At 65.0% G+C, this 20,197-nt stretch overlaps 4 protein-coding genes across 6 annotated transcripts; all 4 read left to right on the top strand.

Moving 5' to 3' along the window:
• Positions 1-34: 34 nt before the first annotated feature.
• RASSF1 (Ras association domain family member 1) lies at positions 35-5,797 on the top strand. Of its 2 annotated transcripts, none has more exons than XM_074550044.1 (6): positions 35-846; positions 1,795-1,916; positions 4,087-4,191; positions 4,269-4,557; positions 4,960-5,075; positions 5,179-5,797. In XM_074550044.1, the coding sequence occupies exons 1-6, from the start codon at positions 171-173 to the stop codon at positions 5,323-5,325; spliced, it is 1,455 nt and encodes a 484-aa protein (XP_074406145.1). In that variant the 5' UTR covers positions 35-170; the 3' UTR covers positions 5,326-5,797. The 2 variants fall into 2 exon arrangements, with proteins under 2 accessions (XP_074406145.1, XP_074406144.1); XM_074550043.1 differs by having other exon boundaries at positions 5,164-5,797.
• A 187-nt stretch (positions 5,798-5,984) lies between these two features.
• TUSC2 (tumor suppressor 2, mitochondrial calcium regulator) lies at positions 5,985-10,993 on the top strand. The gene is made up of 3 exons (XM_074550050.1): positions 5,985-6,263; positions 6,619-6,739; positions 8,307-10,993. Exons 1-3 carry the CDS (start codon positions 5,989-5,991, stop codon positions 8,370-8,372), a joined length of 462 nt encoding a protein of 153 aa, XP_074406151.1. The 5' UTR covers positions 5,985-5,988; the 3' UTR covers positions 8,373-10,993.
• A 2,703-nt stretch (positions 10,994-13,696) lies between these two features.
• Positions 13,697-16,674, top strand: HYAL2 (hyaluronidase 2). 2 transcript variants are annotated; one of them, XM_074550045.1, is made up of 4 exons: positions 13,697-13,846; positions 14,309-15,247; positions 15,880-15,969; positions 16,104-16,674. In XM_074550045.1, the coding sequence occupies exons 1-4, from the start codon at positions 13,844-13,846 to the stop codon at positions 16,515-16,517; spliced, it is 1,446 nt and encodes a 481-aa protein (XP_074406146.1). In that variant the 5' UTR covers positions 13,697-13,843; the 3' UTR covers positions 16,518-16,674. The 2 variants fall into 2 exon arrangements, with proteins under 2 accessions (XP_074406146.1, XP_074406147.1); XM_074550046.1 differs by lacking the exon at positions 13,697-13,846 and adding an exon at positions 13,886-13,996 and having other exon boundaries at positions 16,104-16,673.
• Positions 16,675-16,836: 162 nt separating this feature from the next.
• On the top strand, positions 16,837-19,736 carry HYAL1 (hyaluronidase 1). Its single transcript, XM_005485517.4, has 3 exons — positions 16,837-18,993; positions 19,121-19,210; positions 19,300-19,736. Exons 1-3 carry the CDS (start codon positions 18,097-18,099, stop codon positions 19,615-19,617), a joined length of 1,305 nt encoding a protein of 434 aa, XP_005485574.2. The 5' UTR covers positions 16,837-18,096; the 3' UTR covers positions 19,618-19,736.
• The last annotated feature ends 461 nt before the right edge of the window (positions 19,737-20,197 follow it).

Below are 20,197 nucleotides of genomic sequence, written 5' to 3'. Positions count from 1 at the left end.
GCACACCTGGGAGAGGTTGGCCACGTCCTTTGTCTGATGGGGTGCTGGAGAATCCCTGACACATAAAACTAGGCTTTGCACCAGGGCTGCTGCTGCAGGAGCCAGGAGCAGGCAGGAAACCATGTCGGTCCAGCTGCAGCCCCGGCGGAGCAGCCCCCGCTCGGAGCTCAATGAACTCCTCACCCCAGCCCGGCTGCACGTCCCGGGCTGCAGCCAGCGGGAGCAGAGCGCTCCCCGCAGCTCTCCGTCCGCTTCACCCGCCGCCAGCGGTGCCTCCAGCCCCTCCCAATGGGAAACTGAGGCAGGGAGCGCAGTTTTTCCTTCTGCGAGAAGAGGCAGAGAGAGGGGAGCGGCTGCCGCGGGCCCCCCTTCCTCCGCGGCGGCTCCGGGAGCCTCATCCCCGCCTCCAGCCCGCCCCGCCGGGCTCGCCGGGGCTGGAGTTGGCGATCGGCAGCCCGGGGCACTGCGCCGTTCCCCCCACCTCTCCTGCCTCAGTTTCCCCGCGGTGTCCGATCGGGGCGGCCCCTCCCGCTCCCCGCCCCGGCCCCGGCCCGGTGCCGGCCCCCGCCCCGCCGCCGAGCAGCGCCCGCCGGGCCATGGAGCTCATCGAGCTGCGGGAGCTGCAGCCGGAGCCGCGGCCGGGCCGGGGCCGCCTGGAACGAGCGAACGCGCTGCGCATCAGCCCGGCCCGCCGGCCCGGCCCCGGGGCGCATCCCGACCCGCGGCTGACGGCGGCACCGGGCGCCGGGCACCGCTTCGAGCCGCGGCGCCGCCCGCTGCACACCTGGTGCGATCTCTGCGGGGACTTCGTCTGGGGCGGCGGCAGGAAGAGCCTCCAGTGCCGCCGTGAGTACCGCGCCGCGCCCCGGCCCCCGCACCCCCGCCGCCGGCACCCCGCACCCCCGCACCCCGCCAGGCACCGGCAGTCCCGCCACTCGGCTTCCTCTGCACCGGGCACCCCCGGCGAGCACCGGATGCCCCGCCACCGGGCATCCCCACCATCGGGCATCCCACCAGCTGGGCATCCCCCCAGGACACCGAACATCCTGGTAGCAGGCGGCCCCGCTGAGCACCGGGTGTCCCACCAGTGGGCATGAGTTTCCCAGCACTGGGCAGGCTGCCACCGGACACCCCCACCACCAGCGGGTACAAAGCATCCTGCACCTCCCACGGGCCCCCCAGCCCTGGTGGTGGGCCCCTCACTGAGCACCAGCTGTCCCACAACTGGGCACAGGCTGGGTGCAGGCATCTCAATACCCAGCACCAGGCTGGGTACAGGCATCTCAATACCAACCACCCCCACCAGGCATCCTGGTGCCAGGCTCTTTCATTAAGTTGGGCATCACCATTTGGGGCGGCTGCACCATTCCTGGGCCTCTGGGCACCAGGAATTGCCACCAAACAGTGGACATGCCTGGATTGGGCACCCACATCAGGCACTGGCAGCCCCCCAGAATATCTGGCACCATGCATCCCTGTATTGGGTACCTGCACCAGGTATTCCAGCACTGGGTACCCACACTGGCCACTGGGCATCCTGGTACTGGATACCCTCTCTGGTGCCCATCCCATTACTGCACATCCCAGTACCAGGCACTGAGCACGCCGTCCTGGCCAGCCCACATGGAGCACAGGCACAGCAGCACTGGCCAGGACGGCACAGCGCTATGTCCCATGGGCACAGCATGAGCAGACAGCTGACACTGTCACCATGTGCCAGCCCTTGTCCCATCAGTGCCCTGACCCTGGCAGCCAGGCTGTGCACAGTGGTGACCCTTCTGTCTCTGTCCCCAGACTGCAGCTTCACCTGCCACTACCGCTGCCGGGCCCTGGTGCAGCTGGACTGCGGAGGCCCCCCAGGCGCTGGTGATGAGGACGATGGCAATGAGCACGTGTTGGAGAAGGACACCAACGTGGTACGGCCTGGGGCTGCCTGTGCGGGAGGGCTTGGGCAGGGGGTGGCACACCTGGGGGCTGTGCTGGGCTGGGGAGGACTAAACTGGGCTGTGCCATGTGAAGACATGTCATGGCAAGCCAGGCTGTGCCATGCCAGGCTGTGCCAAGCCCTGTTGGGCTGGGCTGAGCTGCCAGGCTGTGCTATGCCATGCCAGGCTGCACTATGCCAGGCTATTCTGTGCCATGCTGGGCCGTGCCAAGCCCTTGATGGACTGCGCTGCGCTGGGCTGAGCTGAGGTCGTGCCATGCCGTGCTGTGCCAAGCTGGGCTGCGCTGTGTCGTGCCCGTGCCACCCTGCCCGCATCACACCGCACCGTGCCCGAACCGAGCTCAGCCGGGGCAAAGCCATGTCCGGGCGGGCGCGGGTGAAGTCACCGCCGGAAGCGGGGCCGCCGCGCCGCCCCCGGCCCCGCGTCACCCCACGGCCGGGGCGGGGCAGCGGCGGGACCGCGCTGAGCTTGGAGCGGGGCAGGGCGCGGTAGACGCCGCGCCGAACCGAGCCGGGACGGGAGCGCGATAGGGACCGGGCTGAGCCGAGCCGGGAGCGGGACCGCGATAGACAGCGGGCTGAGCCGAGCGGGACGGCGATAGGGACCGAGCGAAGCTGAGCCGGGACTGAGAGTGGGACTGGGCGGAGCCGAGTCGGGATTGAGACCGGGACCGGGCAGAGCCAAGTCGGGACTGAAACCGGGACCGGGCGGAACCCAGCCGCAATAGGGACCGAGCGGAGCCGAGCCGGGCCAAGGGCCGGGCTGAGCGGAGCCGGGCCAAGGACCGGGAGCGGGCTGAGCCGAGCCGGGAGCGGAGCGAGCCGGGCCCCGGCCCGGGGGCCGGTCGGGCTGGCGCGGGGCCGGGTGTGCCCGTGTGCTCGCCGCCCCGGCGGGGCTGCCGGGCGGCCGGGCCGGGCCGTGCCCTCCGCCACCGCCGCCGTGCCCTCCGCGGCCGGGCCGGGGTCCGGCGGGCCCGGGGGCTGCGGGGCGGCGGCGCTGGCGCTGCGGCGGGGCGGCGCGGGGGGCACGGGGGGCAGCACGGCCAGCAGCGGCTACTGCAGCCAGGAGGATTCCGACTCCGAGCCCGAGCTCTTCTACACCGCCCGCACCTCCCTGGGCCGCCGCCCGCGCCGCCGCCAGGTCGGTCCCGGGCCGTGACGTAATGGGGGGCACGGGTGACGTCATCGGGGCACATTCCCCCGGCTGGGTGCTGGGGAGCAGGCGAGGGTGGGTTGAGTGCGTGGGGAGAACCAGAGGTGCTGGGGGTCTTTTCTTAGGGGTGAGCTTGGCCCTGCTGTGGGGCAAGAGCGGGGTGAAGCATGGCCGTGCCGACCCTGTCCGGTTGGATGTGGGGCGAGCGAGGCACCGTGGGGCGAGTGAAGTTTTCGCTGCCTGGCACGGGCACCCCAAGGTCCCTCAGGGCTGGAGCTGCTCCCGGCTTTGGGGGTGCCGGGACAAACTCCCCGGCAGCTCCACAGCTGTCCCCGTCCTGCAGGGGCCCTGGCGGGGTCCGGCAGTGCCCGCATGCTGTGGGGTGGCTGTCGGGGCTGGGAACCATCTCAGTACCGCGGGGACACGTGCAGCGCTATGTGGCAGCTCCGCGGCCCCGCGTAAATAAACACTCGTTAGCGGGTGCCGGTGGCGGGGACGCCGAGCCGGGACGCCCGGTGCCCCGTGTGTGAGGCCAGCGCTTTGAAGTGGGGTGCCGGCGGCAAGGGCGGGCTGCACCCCCAGCCCAGCCCTCCTGCCTCGAATCTCAGGGCGTCCCCGCGGGCGCGGAGCCTGCCCAGACGCCCTGGTGCCGGGCTGGCGGCTGCTCTGCCTTGGGGACGCCTCTCTGATCTGGGCTGCCGGGAGCGGCCGCTCGGCTCCGGGTGCCCTCGCAGGGCGTTCTCACAGCCCTGCAGCCCCGGGACGGGCGGCCGGTGCCGGTGTCCCCGGAGCAGAGCCGGGGCCGCGCTGAGCTCAGCTGAGCGTCCCCGGCACAGCCCAGCTCCGCCAGCCGGGCTGATGCAACCCCGCGCAACCGCCCGCGCCTCTGCCGGTCCTTCGGGGCGGGCTGCGGGCCGGCGCGACACCGAGCCAGGCGGGACGGTCCCCCCCGGTCTCTGTGCCGCTCAGCCCGGCTGTTGTCACGCAGGATGAGCCCAGCGAGTGGGAGAAGACAGAGCTGGACCAGGCGCAGGTGGAGCAGCGGATCAAGGAGTACAACAGCCAAATCAACAGCAACCTCTTCATGAGCCTGGTACGGGGTCGGCACAGGGCAGGGGGGCGTCACTGTGCCCTGCCGTGACCCCACTCACCCCCACTGGTGTCTCGTAGAACAAGGACGGCTCCTACACGGGCTTCATCAAGGTGCAGCTGAAGCTGGTTCGCCCTGTCTCGGTGCCGGCCACCAAGCGGGTCCCCTCCCTGCAGGCGGGGCGGCCACACCCCCAGGGGGTGAAGCGCCGCACGTCCTTCTACCTGCCCAAGGGGACCGTGAAGCACCTGCACATCCTCTCGCACACCCGCGCCAGCGAGGTCATCGACGCGCTCCTCCGCAAGTTCACCGTCATCGACAACCCCCGCAAGTTCGCCCTCTTCGAGCGGTCCGAGAAGGATGAGCAAGGTAGTGCCCAGGGTCACCCTGCCCTCACAGTGCTGGCCGTGTCCCCATATTGTCAGTTTGCCCTGGGTGGTGGCAGTTCCATGGTGGTGATGTCCCCAGGGTCCCTCATGGTGCTGGCAGCATGCCCATGGCAGTGGTGTCCCCATAGGGCTGGTGTTCCCCATGGTGGCAATATCACGGCAGTGGTGCCCCAATAGTGACAGCTTTCCTTAGGCAGCAGCACCCCTTTGGTGGCGGCATCCCTATAGCAGTGGTATCCGCCTTTGGTGACAATGTCCCCTGTCACCATGGATGCGTCCCCCATGGCAGCAGTGGTGTCCCCTGTGGGGGTGATGTCCCCGTAGCAGCAGCGATGTCCCCGTAGCGGCGGTGTCCCTGCGGTGACTCGTGGCCCCGTTGCAGTGTACCTGCGGAAGCTGGGTGACGACGAGCAGCCCCTGCGGCTGCGGCTGCTGGCCGGCCCCAGCGAGAAGGTGCTGAGCTTCATCCTGAAGGAGAACGAGACCGGCGAGGTGAACGTGAGTGCGGGGACGGGGAGGGGGCTGGCCCCGCATTGCCCGGGGCGGTGTCCATGGCGGGACGCCGCGGTGCCCGTGGCCATGGCAGCCCTTGTGCCTGCAGTGGGACGCCTTCTCGCTGCCGGAGCTGCACAACTTCCTGCTGATCCTGCAGCGGGAGGAGGAGGAGCACGTGCGGCGGCTGCGGCACCGCTACGCGCGCTGCCGCCAGAAGATGCAGGAGGCGCTGGCCGCGCTGACGCCGGGGTGACCGCGGGGCGCACAGCCGAGGCCAGCCAGAGCACCGGGATCCTCGCCCGCCGGCCGTGGGGGCAGCAGGGAGGGGGGTGGAACGGGCACCACCGACCCACCGCGCTGTCACAGCCCCCACGGGGCTGGCACGGAGAGTGAGGGTTCCTGGTGGGAGCGAGAGCGAGTGTCACCCGGGAGCGTGTGTCCCCAGGGAGCGTGTGTCCTGGGGGGAACGAGTGTACCCTGGGGGATTGGGTGTCCCCAGGGGAATAGGTGTCCCTAAGAGAGCGTGTGTCACCTGGGGGATTGCGTGTCCCCAGAAGAGTGGGTGTCCCGAAGGGAGCGTGTGTCTTGCGGGAAGCAAGTGTCACCTGGGGGATTAGGTGTCCCCAGGGGAGTGGGTGATATGGGGGAGCGAGTGTCCCCGGAGAAGTGAGTGTCCCTGCGAAGAAGCAGGGCGTTGAGCACCAATAAAGGCATCTTGGTGACGAGGCCTGGCCTGCGATGTTGTCCTTGGCGGGGAGTGCTGGGTGGGAAGGCACGGGACGGGACGCGCAGTCCTAGCGGTGTCGGCGGGTCGTGGGTGCCCACACGTGGTGCGGGTGGCGGGATTCGAACGCCCGGTTCCCGCGCTGCCGGCGCCGGACGGGGAGGCGGGCGCGCCCCGCGCCGGTGTCACGTGATGCGGGCGCCGGAAGTGGCGCGGGCGGCGGCGCAGGCGGCGCTCGGTCGGTGTCGCCGGGCGGCTCCGGGCCGCCCCCGTCCCTCCCGCCGCGGCCCCGCTCCTGCCGCCGCCGCCCCCGCCATGGGCGCCAGCGGCTCCAAGTCGCGGGGGCTGTGGCCTTTCGCCACTCCGGCGGCGGGCGGCGGCGGCCCCGAGGGCCCCGGCGGGCAGCAGGCCCTGGCCCGGGCGCGGGCCGCGCGCGCCGCCACCCCCTTCGTGTTCACACGGCGCGGGTGAGAGGCGGGCGGGGAGCGGGGGGCTCTGGCATAGGGCGGGGGCTCTGCCGTGGGGCTGGGGGCTCTGCTGCGGGGCAGGGAGGCTCTGCCGTGGGGCTGGGAGCTCTGCCGTGGAGCTAGGGGCTCTGCCGTGGGGCTGGGAGCTCTGCCGTGGAGCGGGGGCTCTGCCGTGGGGCGGGGGGCTCTGCCGTGGAGCTGGGAGCTCTGCCGTGGGCCGACCCCAGCAGGCGCGGCACGGGGGTCGGGGGGCTCCAGGGTTGCGGGACCGGGTGCCCCAGCCCCCGGCCTGGCTCGGGGCGCGGGGAGCCGGCAGGACCCGCAGGCTCTCACCCCACGCCTCTCCTCGCGGCAGCTCCATGTATTACGATGAGGACGGGGACCTTGCCCACGAGTTCTACGAGGAGACAATCGTCACCAAGAACGGGAGGAAGCGCGCCAAGCTGAAGAGGATCCACAAGAACCTGATACCTCAGGTAGCGTGCAGAGAAGGATGGGGGAAAGGATGGGGCAAAGTGCCAGGGTGACACTTGAAGTCGAGCCTTTACAAGAACCATTTCCCTCGCGGCATCTTCTTACTGGCAAGGTGGAGGCTCTCTCCTCCTCCCCAGTTTCTGCCTCAGAGCCATGATTCCTGTGTGTCCTGGCTCACACCCGTGTCACCTGAGGCTGTGATAGGGAAGGGAGAGCTGGTGGCACCCTCCAGCTGCCTTTTTTTGAGAGAAGCAGTGCCTGAGCCTTTCAGAACTGCCTGGCAGGGGAAGATAGCTCAGCCAGGTGTATGTTGTGGGGCACAGAGTTCCAGGCAGTCCTGCATGGCCGTCTCCTTACCAAGCACCTTCCACAAACTGTAAGGTGCTGTGCTGCCTCAGCCAGTGTCATGTCACTGTGCAGGGCCAGACTTGTGCTGGGGAGCAGCAGCCAGGGCCCATCAGCTGCTGACATGAGTTTGCACATCCCCTCCAGCTGCTCAGCAGTGTTGACAGCTCTCTGCTTTGTTCTTCAGTGGAAAAGTCTCCTCTCTAAATAAGCAAGTGGTGTGAAGCTGGGCAGGGGCTGGGATGTCAATGAGGATTGTGGTGCAGGGGCAGGAGAGCCTGCATGTAGGGAATCTTTTGGGGGCATAAATGGAGGAAAGAGCAGATCAAAGCAGGGCTGGAGAGAGCCTCTATAGAAGTCTTCCCTAATTAAGCAGAAAGGCATGGCTGTAATGAGCAGCTGGGGTGAGCTGTGAGGAGTGGGCAGCCTCTCAGCTGGATGGAACCCCTCTGAGTGCTGAGCAGGCAGTTGTGGATGGAAGGATTTGGTGCTGCTCCCTGGGCTGGCATTCTAGCAGAGGCAGGCTTGGCATGTGGAACTGAGTCCTCGTTCATGTGGGTTGAAGCTCGCCCAGTTGGGAAGCTCGGCTGAGCTGGAGAGAGCAGGTACCAGCACTGAACAGTCCTTTGCTAACACAGCTTAACTCTGGCTCTGCAGGGCCAGGCCCGGCCCTGAGCCCCTGCTCCCCCTCTGCCCCAGCCCCCAGCTGGTACTGTAACAGGAGAAGGCTGGGATGGGGCATGGGAAGGGTTCCTGTGGCTCTGTGGAGGGAGTTGCATTCAGCAGCCTCCCCCCTGCACAGAAAGCCGCTTTTCTGTGCGCCAGCTGCCCCGGCTGCGTTCCCTCAGAGAGCTCTTTTCATTGCTCTAAATCCCGTGAATGAAAGGTGCCGCATGAAAAGCCCAGACAGCCAAGATCTGCCAGTCACGCAGCAGCTGCTGCACGGGCAGTGCCTGGCAGAGCAGCTCCCTCCTTCCTCGCCCTGCCGTGTGTGGCAGCCAGCCCTGCCGCCCTCGGCCCTCCAGGGAGCAGAGCAAAGGGCAAAGGGCTGCTGCTCTGTGTGCTGCTGCCCAGGCGTACCTGGAGTCATTTACTGAGCCATTTATGGAGCCTGGTCCCTCCAGTTCCTCCAGGGCACCGTGTTCTCTGTCACTGGGTGACTGGCAGGGCTCAGGGATGTTCATTGGCTGTCCCTTCTGCTCACCACTCTGACTCTCCTTTCAGGGCATAGTGAAACTAGAGCATCCTCGCATTCACGTGGATTTCCCAGTGATTATCTGCGAGGTGTGAGTCCCAGACATCGCTGCTGCCTGTGGGTGGGAGGCCCTGCCCCACCACCTCCAGCCTCACTGGGCCAGGCTGCATCGTGTTCCCACCGAGGAGGACTCCAGCCGTGTGGCAGGATGGTGGCTCTCCCCTCGCCTGGAGTGAGGCAGGACGGAGCAGGCCTTCACAGGAGATGGGTGACTCTGTGCAACGACTGCTTAAAAACATCCTCGCTTGAGTCAGAAGACTAAAATACCTTTTGTAGCCTCTAGCCGACGTTTGATGGGTAACTGGAACTGCAAACAAGCTGCTGTGATTGAGCTGTGAAAGGGAGAGCAAGCCTGCACTTCTCACCAGAGAGAATCCCCTGCTTCTCAGGTATGCGGCCCAGGGAGAGCCAGGGCACGGCACCCCGAGGTCCCTGGGGCCCGCAGCTCAGATGGCCAGTGTTGCAGCATGTCCCTTTGACACCGGTGTGATGTGACGCTCCCCTGCGTGGGTTTGCTGATGGAGGATAAGCAGAGCAGGCTGAGGGGTCTCAAAGCACATTGGGCTGGCTGCTGCTCTCCTCTCGGGAAGGGGATGGAGAGCAGATGCCGCTCTCTTAGACCTCGGTCTCTTCCCCCACTGCGTTTCCCCACTATGCCAGCGCTGGGGAGGTTGGCTTTACTGCTGCCTGCTGGAGATCTCTGCAGTCCCTGGCCCCTGCTGGTGGCAGCAAGGTCCCAGCTCCGCAGCGGACTTGCCTCCCCCATTGTCACACTGGCTCTGCTGAGCGCCTCCCTCGCCTGCCGCGGGGCTGGGCTGCCGGCAGCTTCCTCACCCCCGCTGCTCTTTGAACATACCTCCCTGTAGGCTGGGCCTCGACTGAGCCAAGCAGGAAAGGAATCCTGTCTTCCTTCCCTGTGCCCCCGAAACAATCAATTGGTGTACCTGCCCCGGCTTGGAAATCTCCCTGGCGATGTGAACTGTGGTTCCTCCCGCATCCCAGCTGGCGGCAGGAGGAGAAATGCAATGCACTTTAAAGGGAGGCTTGCTGCCCCACCTCGGAGGGCCCTGCTCTTTTCTCCTCTTTCCTCCCACCTAAGAAGGTCGAGGTCTTGGCGGCACCGAAGAACCTCTCACCCCTGTGTGTGTCCAGCTGCTGGGGGAAAGGCCTGACCCCAAATGCCCCTTGGCAGCACGAGGAGCCCCTGCCTCCCTGCTCAGCTGTGCCCAGACCGGGCAGGCAGAGGAGGACCAGCAGCAGGCACAGCTTTAAAGTGGGTCAGAGCCTACTCCCCACAGCAGCCAGCTCGGCTTTCCTCCTCTTTCGTTCCCGAACTTATTTACTTTCTAAGCACTTCAGATGTTTGCTACCTCGATTTTTAATTTAAGCTGCTGGCACTTGGCTGCCAGCCCTGTCGGTGTCTACGTTGGATGTATCCATCCCCGCGTCCGCCCAGAGCCGCCCGGGCGCGGGGCCACATTCCCAGCTCCGGGGAGATAACAGCGACGTGGCTGTTGCTGGCTTCCTGTCACCACCTCTTCCCTTCACGTCCCTCCACCCGCGGTTCCCATCGACAGGAGCGAGCTCACGGGGTGAAATGGATGTGCTGGCTGCCACCAGGCAGGAAAGTGGAAGGGCAGGCCTCATCTACACTGTGATGCTGGGCGCTTCTTTCGACATCTTTTGTTCTGCTTGCTTGGAAGAGTCTTGTCTTAAAACAATCCCTCACTGAAGTGTTTCTTATTTGCACCACCTGCTCTTGAGTTTCTCCCTGGCTGGAGCTCCCTGGGAAGGGCATCCCTTGGGCTCCACAGGAGAGCAGGAGCTGCTGTCCCCAGCAAGAGGAGAGAAAACCGTGGCCACGCTGTCTGTGCTGCCTTGCCCCACTGCTGTTTGAGGGCACGGGAAGCTGCACCAACCCCACCTTGGGCATGGGGGAGGGAGGAGGAGGAGGAGGAGTGGGAAGGGGGTTGGCACTGTTTGCCTACCCCAGTGGGGAGCCCCTCACCTGGCTACCAGCCAAAAATCTGCTGGCAGGGCATGGCCCTAACCCAGGGGAGGGGGCCGAGACTGTGACCAGCTTAGCAAGGATGCTTTTGTCCTTTCAGGCAGGCTGCCCATCCTTCCCCCAGCGTATTAAACATGCTTCCCCAAAACCCATGCCTTCTCCCACTCTTGTACCCCCTCAGTGTCACCAGAGTGGCAGTGAACCTCTGCAGGCTGCCAACAAGCTGCATCCTGCCCCACTTCTTCCCAGGCTGGTCCCCACAGCAGCCAGCCCCCAGGACCCAGCAATCCTGCAGCAGCAGGGCCTTGGGAGCACCTGGAGGGATCTTAAAAATGTGAAGGTCACTGTAAATAGTATCTGTGTCCACTGTGGTGTTGGAGCAAGCAAAAAAAAAAAAAAAAAAAGAAAAAAAGAAGAAAGTTTTCCTTTTGATTCTTTTTTTTTTTTTTTTTACAATTTCTGTGCAACATTGTGCTTTCCCGTGTGGATGTGTAGCCGAATCGTACTCACCGACACTAGGCTCCTTGCTCCTCTAGCGTGTGGGTAGGACCCATGGGTTTGGGAAATGTACACTACTTATGGTCCTTCCTCCCAGTGCATCTGTCCACTTTTGTTAAATTTCAATAAAATTATTTGTAGAGCCCACAAGTCCCACAGCTGTCTTACTGGGGAAGGCAGATGTACCTGAGGGGAGGTGGACTTTGAGCCCCCTGTGTTTTTGGGAAGGGGGTGTTTGTGCACATATGGCTGATGGTGAAGGATTCCTGGGTCACAGCCATTTCCAGGTTGTCCAGTTGGCACACGGGACTGTCAGGAGTTGGTGGCTGTGTCAGGCTGTGACTCTCTACTTGTAGCTGCTGTGACAACTTTTAAATGTATAACTAATGTGAAATATTTGTAATTTCCGTGTTCATTCCTGGGGGCTGGAGCTCGGGCCTCTCTCCCCTCCCATATGGGGATGAAGGTCGGAGGACCCGGGGCTTGCAGCAGCCCCACTTCAAGCTGACTCTTGCCATGGCTCCGCCCGAGCCCCGCGGGGGGGGAGGATCCGCCTGTCCGCTCCTTCCTCGCCTGCCAAATCAGTGCCTCATTCATCACGGGGGCCTGACGTTCTGGAGCCGGCGTGACCCTGTGCCGGGATGCCGCCCGTCCCCCGAGCATTGCCGGCTCTCCGTGGGGCAAGTGTGATCTCACTTTGTTCCCCACGTCCTGTCCCTGACAGCCCTGCAAGTGTTTTCCTGCGGCCACCGTCACTTCTCATCATTTCCTCCATGCAATGATCGGAAATGAGCCTCTGATGAAAGCTGTCACAAGAGTGAGTGGTGTAGTGTGCGGTGCCAGCCCTCCGGCCTCGGGGGGATGAGGCTGTGGCCCGTTCATCCATGGGGACCCCAGCCCCAGGAGGGATGGATGGATGGATGGATGGATGGATGGATCCTGGTGGTTTAGAAGGCGACCGGGTGGCTGTGCAGGGCAGTACAGCCCAGCGAGGTTACACAGCCCAGGCTGTGGCTGTCTGGCTCCGTGGCCATCTCTGTGTCTGCCAGGGCCACCACAGTCCCCTCCTGCTGCCCATGGGGCAGGGCCATGCCCAGAGCCCCCAGCCCAGGGCAAAGGCAGATGCTAGTCATGTCCCCTTCTGGCCTCATGGCTGCTCCATTCCCAAACTGACCTCCTCTCATGCCTTGCCCAGACCTGTCTGGCACGAGTGGCTGTGACTCACTCCCGCTATCTTTACCTGCCATCCGTGAGGGATTCCCATCCTCCTGCTGCCTGCCTGGAGCAGCTCGCCTGCTCAGCTCGTGCTGGTCACTGCCCGGTGCTGCCATCCCACACCCCTCTACACTCTGGGAATGACTTGGAATGATCTTGTGCTCACAGGGCAAGGGGAGGCTGGATCTGCCCAGCTGCCCCTTCCCAAAAGCAAATCTTCCGTGGGGGAAGGAAGGAGGGAAAGTGAGTCAGGTGATGCTCCCACTGAGGGGACAGCAGTGAGAATTTGCGTCACGTTGAGGACTTGCAGCGCTCCCAGCAGTGGAAACGTGTGACCCCTTTGGCCACCCCACTGCCGGTGGGGCTGGATACCTTCGCACGAGGAGGATGGAAAGTTTTAGCTGCTGGCCAAGGGAGCCTGTTTACTGCCCAGAGGGGAAGGGCAGTGCCTGCAGCGCTGGGACTGCTTGGCTCCCCACAATCTCTCTCCCAAGGGTTTTGGCAGCCACCGCCCGGCCAGCGGCTGAGCTGCCCAGCCCCTCTCCCAGCCGGTGCCTGGCACTGCCTGCAGGCCAGGCCGAGCTGTGGGGTGCAGCCCGGGTTTGGAGGGGCTGGCCTGGATGCAGTGCCCGTCCCTAGCGGGGCTGTCACCCTCTCGGTGGGAGCTTCACCACAAAAGCTGACACCTAAGTGGTGCCGCTAACTGGAGCCAGCTGCGGATGCCTGCCCCAGGGCTTGGTGAGGCACCCGGAGCTGACACGAACAATGCTGGGCTTGGTGCTCCCGCCTGATCCTTAGGGAGCTGTTGGGTGGCTGGGGAGCACTTCCGTAGATTCAATCCCGCTTCCTTCCCCTGTCGGCCCTGACACACCCTCGCAGTCCGGTGCTTCCTGCGCGGGGCACCCCGATGGCCCTCAGCCCAATGGGGCCAGCCCTGGCCAGGGCAGGCGGGGGACATGGGGACTGCCACATGCCACACGGCTGGTCCCTGAGCCCTGCCTGCCTTGTTCTCTGCCAGAGGGGACCGGCTGGAGCCTCAGCAGCTCTTTGGGAAGGAAGCCCCCCCAGCCTTGTTACACCCATGGCCCCCCTTGTCCTCTCCAGGCAGGAAACCCACGGGGCCGTGGCTGAGTCAGCAGCACCGATTGCCCGAGCCCTGCACAGGATGTCCTGTCCGGCACAGCACCGCCCTGGGGTCACCACCGTCCTGGGGACACTGCCCTGCTGCTGTCACCACCATTGAGGACACCAGCACTCTGGCTTGCCAGTGCTCTGGAGCCACCACCATTGTAGGATCACCAGCTTTTTAGGGACAACATGATCCTGGCGTACCATCCTGGGGTGGTATCACCACCATTCCAGAGTCCCCACTTTGGAGTGATGATGACCCTGGGGTCACCACAGCCCTGGGGTCACCACCAATTACTGTGGTCACTGTGGTTTTGAAGTGACCACGACCCTGGGGATACCACCACCCCCCAGGGGACAGCACCACCCTGCTGGGGCCAGCCCGGCCGCGGGTCACCGAGGTTTGGGGACCCCCAGACCCCCCGGCCCCCTCAGGCCGCGCTCCCCCCGCCAGCCGTGGCGCCCCCTGCCGGCCCCAACTGCGGCCCCGCCCCGCCCCTTTCCGCCGCGTGGGGGGGGCGGGTCCTCCCGGGCTGTACCAATCGCGGCGGGACAGGGGGATGACTCCCCGGTGCCCGGTGCCCGGTACCGCGGCCCCACGGAGGTGTGTGTGTGTGCGGCGGGGCTTCGCCGCCGTCCGGAGCCCGAGGCCCCGAGATGGTAGGTGCCACCAGCCCGGAGCGGCGCGGGCGGGGCGCGGGGGCGGGGCCGGCGCCCCCGCGGGTGGTGCGTGCCGGAAGGTTTAAAAGCGGCGGCGGGGGGGCGGCGGTGGTGCTGAGGAGCCCGCGGCGGGGGATGGCCTGAGGCGCGGTGAGAGCCGCGCGGGGAGCGGGAGCCGAGCGGGGCCGCCGGGGGCCGCGCCCCGGCGCTTTGTCTGCCCGGCTCGAACAAAGGCAGCGCCGCGCCGGCACCCGGGAGAGCACGAGCGGGCGAAGCCGCTCGGGACCGGGATTCCCGAGAAGCAGCCCTCACTCGGGGCTCTGCCCGCACTCTCCGGGCGCTCTCTGCCCCGGGAGGGGACTCGGATCGGGGTCTGCTTTGGGGGGTGCGGGCAGATCGGCCCCTGCCTGCACCCCCTCCTGCCGGCCCCCCTTTCTGACTTTGTTCTCCCGCCGCCCCCAGGTCCTGTCGGGCAGGATGCGCGGGGGCTCCGCGGCGGTGGCTGTTCCCTGGCTGGCCCTGCTGGCCTTGGCCCGGCAGCCCCCCGAGAAGCCATCGGCCGCCCCCCATCTCACCCGCCGGCCCTTCCTGGTGGCCTGGAATGTGCCCACCCAGGACTGCAAGCCCCGCTTCCAGGTGTCGTTCGACTTCAGCATCTTCGACCTGGCCGCCTCCCCCAACGAGGGCTTCGTGGGGCAGAACCTCACCATCTTCTACAAGGAACGCCTGGGACTCTACCCCTACTACACCCGTCAAGGTGTGGCCGTCAATGGTGGTGTCCCCCAAAACAGCAGCCTGTCCGAGCACCTCGCCCGCCTCCAGGAGGGCATTGAGAAGTACATCCGCTCATCCACCAAAGAAGGGCTGGCCGTCATCGACTGGGAGGAGTGGCGGCCTGTCTGGGCTCGCAACTGGAAGCCCAAGGATATCTACCGGGAGGCTTCACAGGGACTGGTGGTACAGCGTCATCCCACCTGGCCCCCTGAGAAGGTGAACAAGCAGGCAGCATTTGAATTTGAGTCGGCTGCCCAGGAGTTCATGGTCAAAACCCTGCGCAAGGCCAAGAGCTTCCGACCCAAACAGCTCTGGGGGTTCTACCTCTTCCCTGACTGCTACAACCACGACTACAGCAAGAACAAGGAGAGCTACACCGGGCAGTGCCCAGACGTGGAGAAGTCTCGCAATGACCAGCTGAAGTGGCTCTGGAAGGAGAGCATGGCGCTCTACCCCTCCATCTACCTCGACCCGCTCCTGGACTCCACTCCCAACAGCCGCAAGTTTGTGCGGGCGCGGGTGATGGAGGCCATGCGCATCTCGCAGAAGCACCACGACGATTACTCCCTGCCTGTCTTTGTCTACACCCGGCCCACCTACCTCCGCAAGCTGAATGTGCTCAGCCAGGTAGGGCTGCACCACTGGGACCTCCTCATTCCAAGCCCTGTGCGTCTGGGCTTTGGGGTCAGCTGAGGTGCTTCCTCTGCCTGTGTATTGCACCATGTTGCCGTGGAGCAGGGTGGCTCTGGAGGCTCGTGTTGGCACTCATGGTGTTACTGGCACCCCATGGTTTGACTGTTTCCATGTGGTGGGAAGCAGCACCATTTGGCATGGGGCTGGCAGCTGGCCCCAGGGAGCAGGAGGAGTGCTTCCTCTCCTAGGACCCCCAGCTCAGCCCCTCTCTAGGGTAGATGATGGGGTGCCACAAATTGTTTCCCTTATGGATGGGATGTCTGGCATCAGGACTGGCACCAATGGTGATTATCTCCAGGGAAATGCCTGGGATGTACTGCAGGACTCAGGTCCTGGCAGCTGGAACCCTGAGGTGTGTGAGCCACAGCCCGGGTGCTGTGCTGGCTTAGCCCCTGAGGAGGAGGGCAGTACTGGGAAGCCTTACACCCAGGTTGTTGGGAGAGTGCCTTTTCCCTGGAGTGGGGTTTGGGTCCCTGACCCTGCAGTGGACGCTTTGGAGCACACTGTGCTGGGGCTGTGGGTGCTGCATGGGCTCTGTGGGTGCTAACCAGACCCTGTCCCCACAGGCAGACCTGATCTCCACCATCGGAGAGAGCGCGGCACTGGGTGCGGCTGGGGCCATTCTGTGGGGTGACGCAGTTGACACCAGAAACCGGGTAAGTTTGGGGTCAGTGTGGGAGGTTGATGGGTGGAGGGATCACCTGCCCCAGGGGAGGACCAGTGGCTGAGCTGTCCTCCCCATCTCAGTTGCTTCTCCCTGGGTCTCACCCTGGTGCTTCCCTTTCCCTAGGAGTTGTGCCAGTTAATGAAAAACTACCTGGAGGGGGACCTGGGACGCTACATTGTCAATGTCACGACAGCAGCAGAGCTCTGCAGCACGACGCTGTGCCAGGGCCGGGGTCGCTGCCTGCGCCAGGACAGCCACGCCGATGTCTTCCTCCACCTCAACTCTTCCAACTTCCAGCTGCGGCGCCGGGATGCTGACCATCCCGAGCGCCCCCTCTTCTGGGCCGAGGGCCAGCTCTCCTCTGCTGACACACTCTTCCTACGGACCCACTTTCACTGCCACTGCTACCAGGGCTGGCAGGGCAGTGGCTGCCAGACACGTGCTGGCCCCCGCAGTCACGCCCCCGGCCCTTTGGCACCGCTGGGACTTGGGGTGCTGTTGCTGCTTGCAAGCTGGTGCTACCCGCCCCTGGACTGAGCTGCCCTTTTCTCTGGCGGTGTAGGAGGAGCCTATTTAAGATATCCCTACCCTGCCTGGGAGGCAGCTAATTATGGAGGGCTGTCCCTCACTGTGGCGGTGTGGGGGAAGAGCTCTGCGGTTGCCCCATCTTTGCCCACCCTGCTGCAGTGCAGGTGCCCTTCATGGGGATGGGGGGAGGAGGGGGACCCCTCTCCTGTTGTAAGGAGAGGGATGGGGGCAAGAGGGACACGGGGGCGGGGAGCGGGTGCTGCGTGGTGCTGATCCCCCGTGTGCTGCCCCACACTGAAGTGCTTTACCTCGAATAAAGCTGGGTCAGACTGAGAGCTGTGGGCTGCTGTGGGGCGAGGCGGGCACGGGTCCCTCGACTCGCGGACACAAGCGCCGGCACGGGGCGGCGGGAAGCAGTGTGTGTTGGTAAGGAGCTCGGGGAAAGCTCCGCTCTGCTGGGAACTGCCCCGCGGAGGGGAAGGGGCCGGAGCCGCGTGGGCAGCCACCCACGTGGAGCCTGCGTGCGGCCCCGCCCCGGCCCCGCCCCGCGGGATTCCCCGCCTGGCCCGGCCCCCAGCCCCCGGCAGCGCCCGGGATGCGGGGCTGGAGGGAGCCCCCGGCAGCGCCCGGGATGCGGGGCTCTGGAGCCCCCGGCAGTGTCCGGGATGCGGGGCTCTGGAGCCCCCGGCAGTGTCCGGGATGCGGGGCTGGAGCCCCCGGCCCCGCGGTCGCCGTGTGAGGACGCCGTGCTGCGCGCTATGGCCGGGGATGGGTTCAGCCCCGCTGGACCGGGGACACCGCTGGGCCGCGCCCACCCCTGAGCTCCGCTGTCCCGTGCCACGAGTGTCCCCCAGCGCTGCCCTCGCGTGGCTCCTTGTCCCGGACACCTCCCTGCTCTGCCTGTGCCCGTGCAGCCTCTCGGGCCATTGCCCTGTCCTGAGGGGTGCCCATGGGCATGGCCCTCGCGGCCCCGGGTGGCACAGCCACCTCCCTGCCCACGCTCCTCCGCTGCAGTGAGTCCCCGTGCCGTGCTCGCTGTGCCGGCTGTCCTATGCTGTGAGTGTCCCCAGGCCGTGACTTTCTGTGCCTCCTGCCCCCCTGTGGCTGCGGGAGTGTCCCGTGCCACCGCGGGCGGTGTCGCGCCGGGTCCTGCCCGGTGCCGTGCGCTCCCTCCCGGCAGTGCCCTCCTCCCGCCAGGGAATGGCCGGCGCTCTCCGCTTGGCGAGCGGCGCAGCCCGCGTCCATCGCCGTGACCTTCCTCCCCCCGCGCCGTCCGTGTCTGTTTGTCTTTCCAGCCCACTCATCGCCGGCCAGTCATGGGGTGTTGACTCTGCGCATTCCTTCCCTGCCGAGCCCGCCGCCGCCGCTCCTTACGCGGGGCTGACGCTGCCGTCCCACGCCAGGACTGCTCTGCTGGGTTCCAGCTGTTGATAAATTCGGGGGCTTTGAGGAAGTGGTGACCCTGGGTGACCGGCACCGCTTGGGAACGGAGGTGTGGATTACCGCCGGTCCTGACTTGGGGATAAAAGCTTCAAGATCTCAGCTCTCCCCAGATAGCTCCAGGACTCACCCTGAGCACACCAGCTCCATGGCATCAGCGTGGTCCTGCTGGCTCCTCCTGCTGCTCCTGCCTGCCCTGACCCACGCTGGGGGGCCCGGTCCTGTCCTCGTCAACCGCCCCTTTGTCACCATCTGGAACATCCCCACTGAGCGCTGTGCCCAGGAGCACAATGTCACCCTCAGCCTGGAGGTCTTTGATGTGTTGGCCAATGACCACGAGTCCTTCACCGGGCAGGACATCACCCTCTTCTACAGCGACAAGATTGGTCTCTTCCCCTACTACACATCTGAGGGGGTGCCAGTGAATGGGGGGCTCCCCCAGAATGCCAGCCTGGAGGCTCACATCCACCAGGCCACCCAGGACATCAAGGTGACCCTGCCCAGCCCTGACTACGCTGGGCTGGCTGTCATTGACTGGGAGAAGTGGCGCCCACTGTGGATCCGCAACTGGGGCTCCATGGAGATCTACCAGCAGAAGTCAGAGGAGCTGGTGCAGCAGCAGCACCCGCAGTGGCCTCCCAAAGAGGTGGAGGAGATGGCCAAGCAGCAGTTTGAGAAGAGTGCCTTCGATTTCATGAACAGGACCCTGTGGCTGGGCAAGAGCCTCCGTCCCAATGCCTACTGGGGCTACTACGGTTTCCCTGACTGCTACAATAATCACTTTGATTTGCCCTACAACGGGACGTGCCCAGATGTGGAGCAGCAGAGGAACAAGAACCTGTCCTGGCTCTGGAGGAGCAGCCGGGCCCTCTACCCCAGCATCTACCTGCCCCTGTGCCTCAATGGCACCAGCAAGGTTCTCCTCTACGTGCGGCACCGCGTGGCCGAGGCCTTCGCTGTCCAGCAGGGAGTCCTGGACAGAGCCATCCCCGTCCTGCCCTACTCCCAGATCGCCTTTGAGCACACTCTGCACTTCCTTTCCCAGGTGACGGGCATGGGGGGATCGTGGGCACCTCTTGGGCTGATGGGCTGGCACCAGGGAGTCTTTGTCTCTGCTGGGGCTGTGTGGGGGCTTTGGGCACTGCTGACTTCTCCTCTCCCCGTGGCTGCAGGAGGACCTGGTGAACACCATCGGGGAGAGCGCGGCTCAGGGTGCTGCCGGCATCATCTTCTGGGGCAGCCTGGACTACAGCAGCTCCAAGGTGAGTGCAGACAGTGGTATCAGCTCCCTGTCAGCAGGAACCCCCAGTTCCTCAGCTGTGCAGGGCTGTAACAACAAATGCCATTGCAGGAGATGTGCCTGAGGCTGAAGGACTACGTGGAGGGTCCCCTGGGCCACTACATTGTCAATGTGACAGCCAGTGCTGCCCTGTGCAGCCAGAGCCTGTGCTCCGGGCAGGGCCGCTGCGTGCGCCAGGACAAGCAGCAGGGCTACCTGCACCTGGACCCCTCCCGCTTCTCCATTGACCTGCATGCTGCCAAGCCCTGGCTGGTGACACAGAGCCTGGAGCCTGGGGAGGACATCTCCACACTGGCCAAGGAGTTCAGCTGCCAGTGCTATGACAAGTGGCAGGGACCCCGCTGCAACACCCAGGGCTTGGACAAGTGACCCCCCCACGCAATCTTCCCACTCTGGGGACACTGGGACACACAGGGTGACACTACCTCAGCACCCTTGCCATGGGGTTGAGTACCTGACTGTGGGACTCTTAATAAAACCAGGAAGCACCAGCAAGTGTCTCCTTGTCTTCTGCTGCAGCATGTTTTGGGGTGGCGGGGTCCTCCTGGGGCACCACTGCTGCCTTGTGGCACTGCCAAGGGCTGTCCTTTGGGCTGGGAGCCTGGGAGGTAAGGCCTCAGAGAAACCACAGGAAAAAAGAAAATTTATGGGAAAAGACATAGGAAGAGGGGATGGTGGGGGAAGAGGATGAGAAATGGAAGAATGATGGGGAAAGAGTGGAGGCAAAGGGGGTGAGATGATGTGATTGTGTGGCTGTAGTTGAAGGAGTGTGTGCTCCAATCCCTCACTGTGCACAGAGGAGTGGCCTGAAACCAATACCCCCACTTTGATTTTCCCCTGGATAACCCATATGCAAAGCAGTTAAACCCACAAATGATATGCAAAACCACTGATTTCTGTAACCCAGGCCGCAGATTAACTGTACCTATTTCAAAACAGTTAGGAGAAA

This window comes from Zonotrichia albicollis, chromosome 12, assembly GCF_047830755.1.
Source record: "Zonotrichia albicollis isolate bZonAlb1 chromosome 12, bZonAlb1.hap1, whole genome shotgun sequence".
Lineage (NCBI taxonomy): Eukaryota > Metazoa > Chordata > Aves > Passeriformes > Passerellidae > Zonotrichia > Zonotrichia albicollis.
This window is presented reverse-complemented; position numbering and strand designations above follow the sequence as displayed.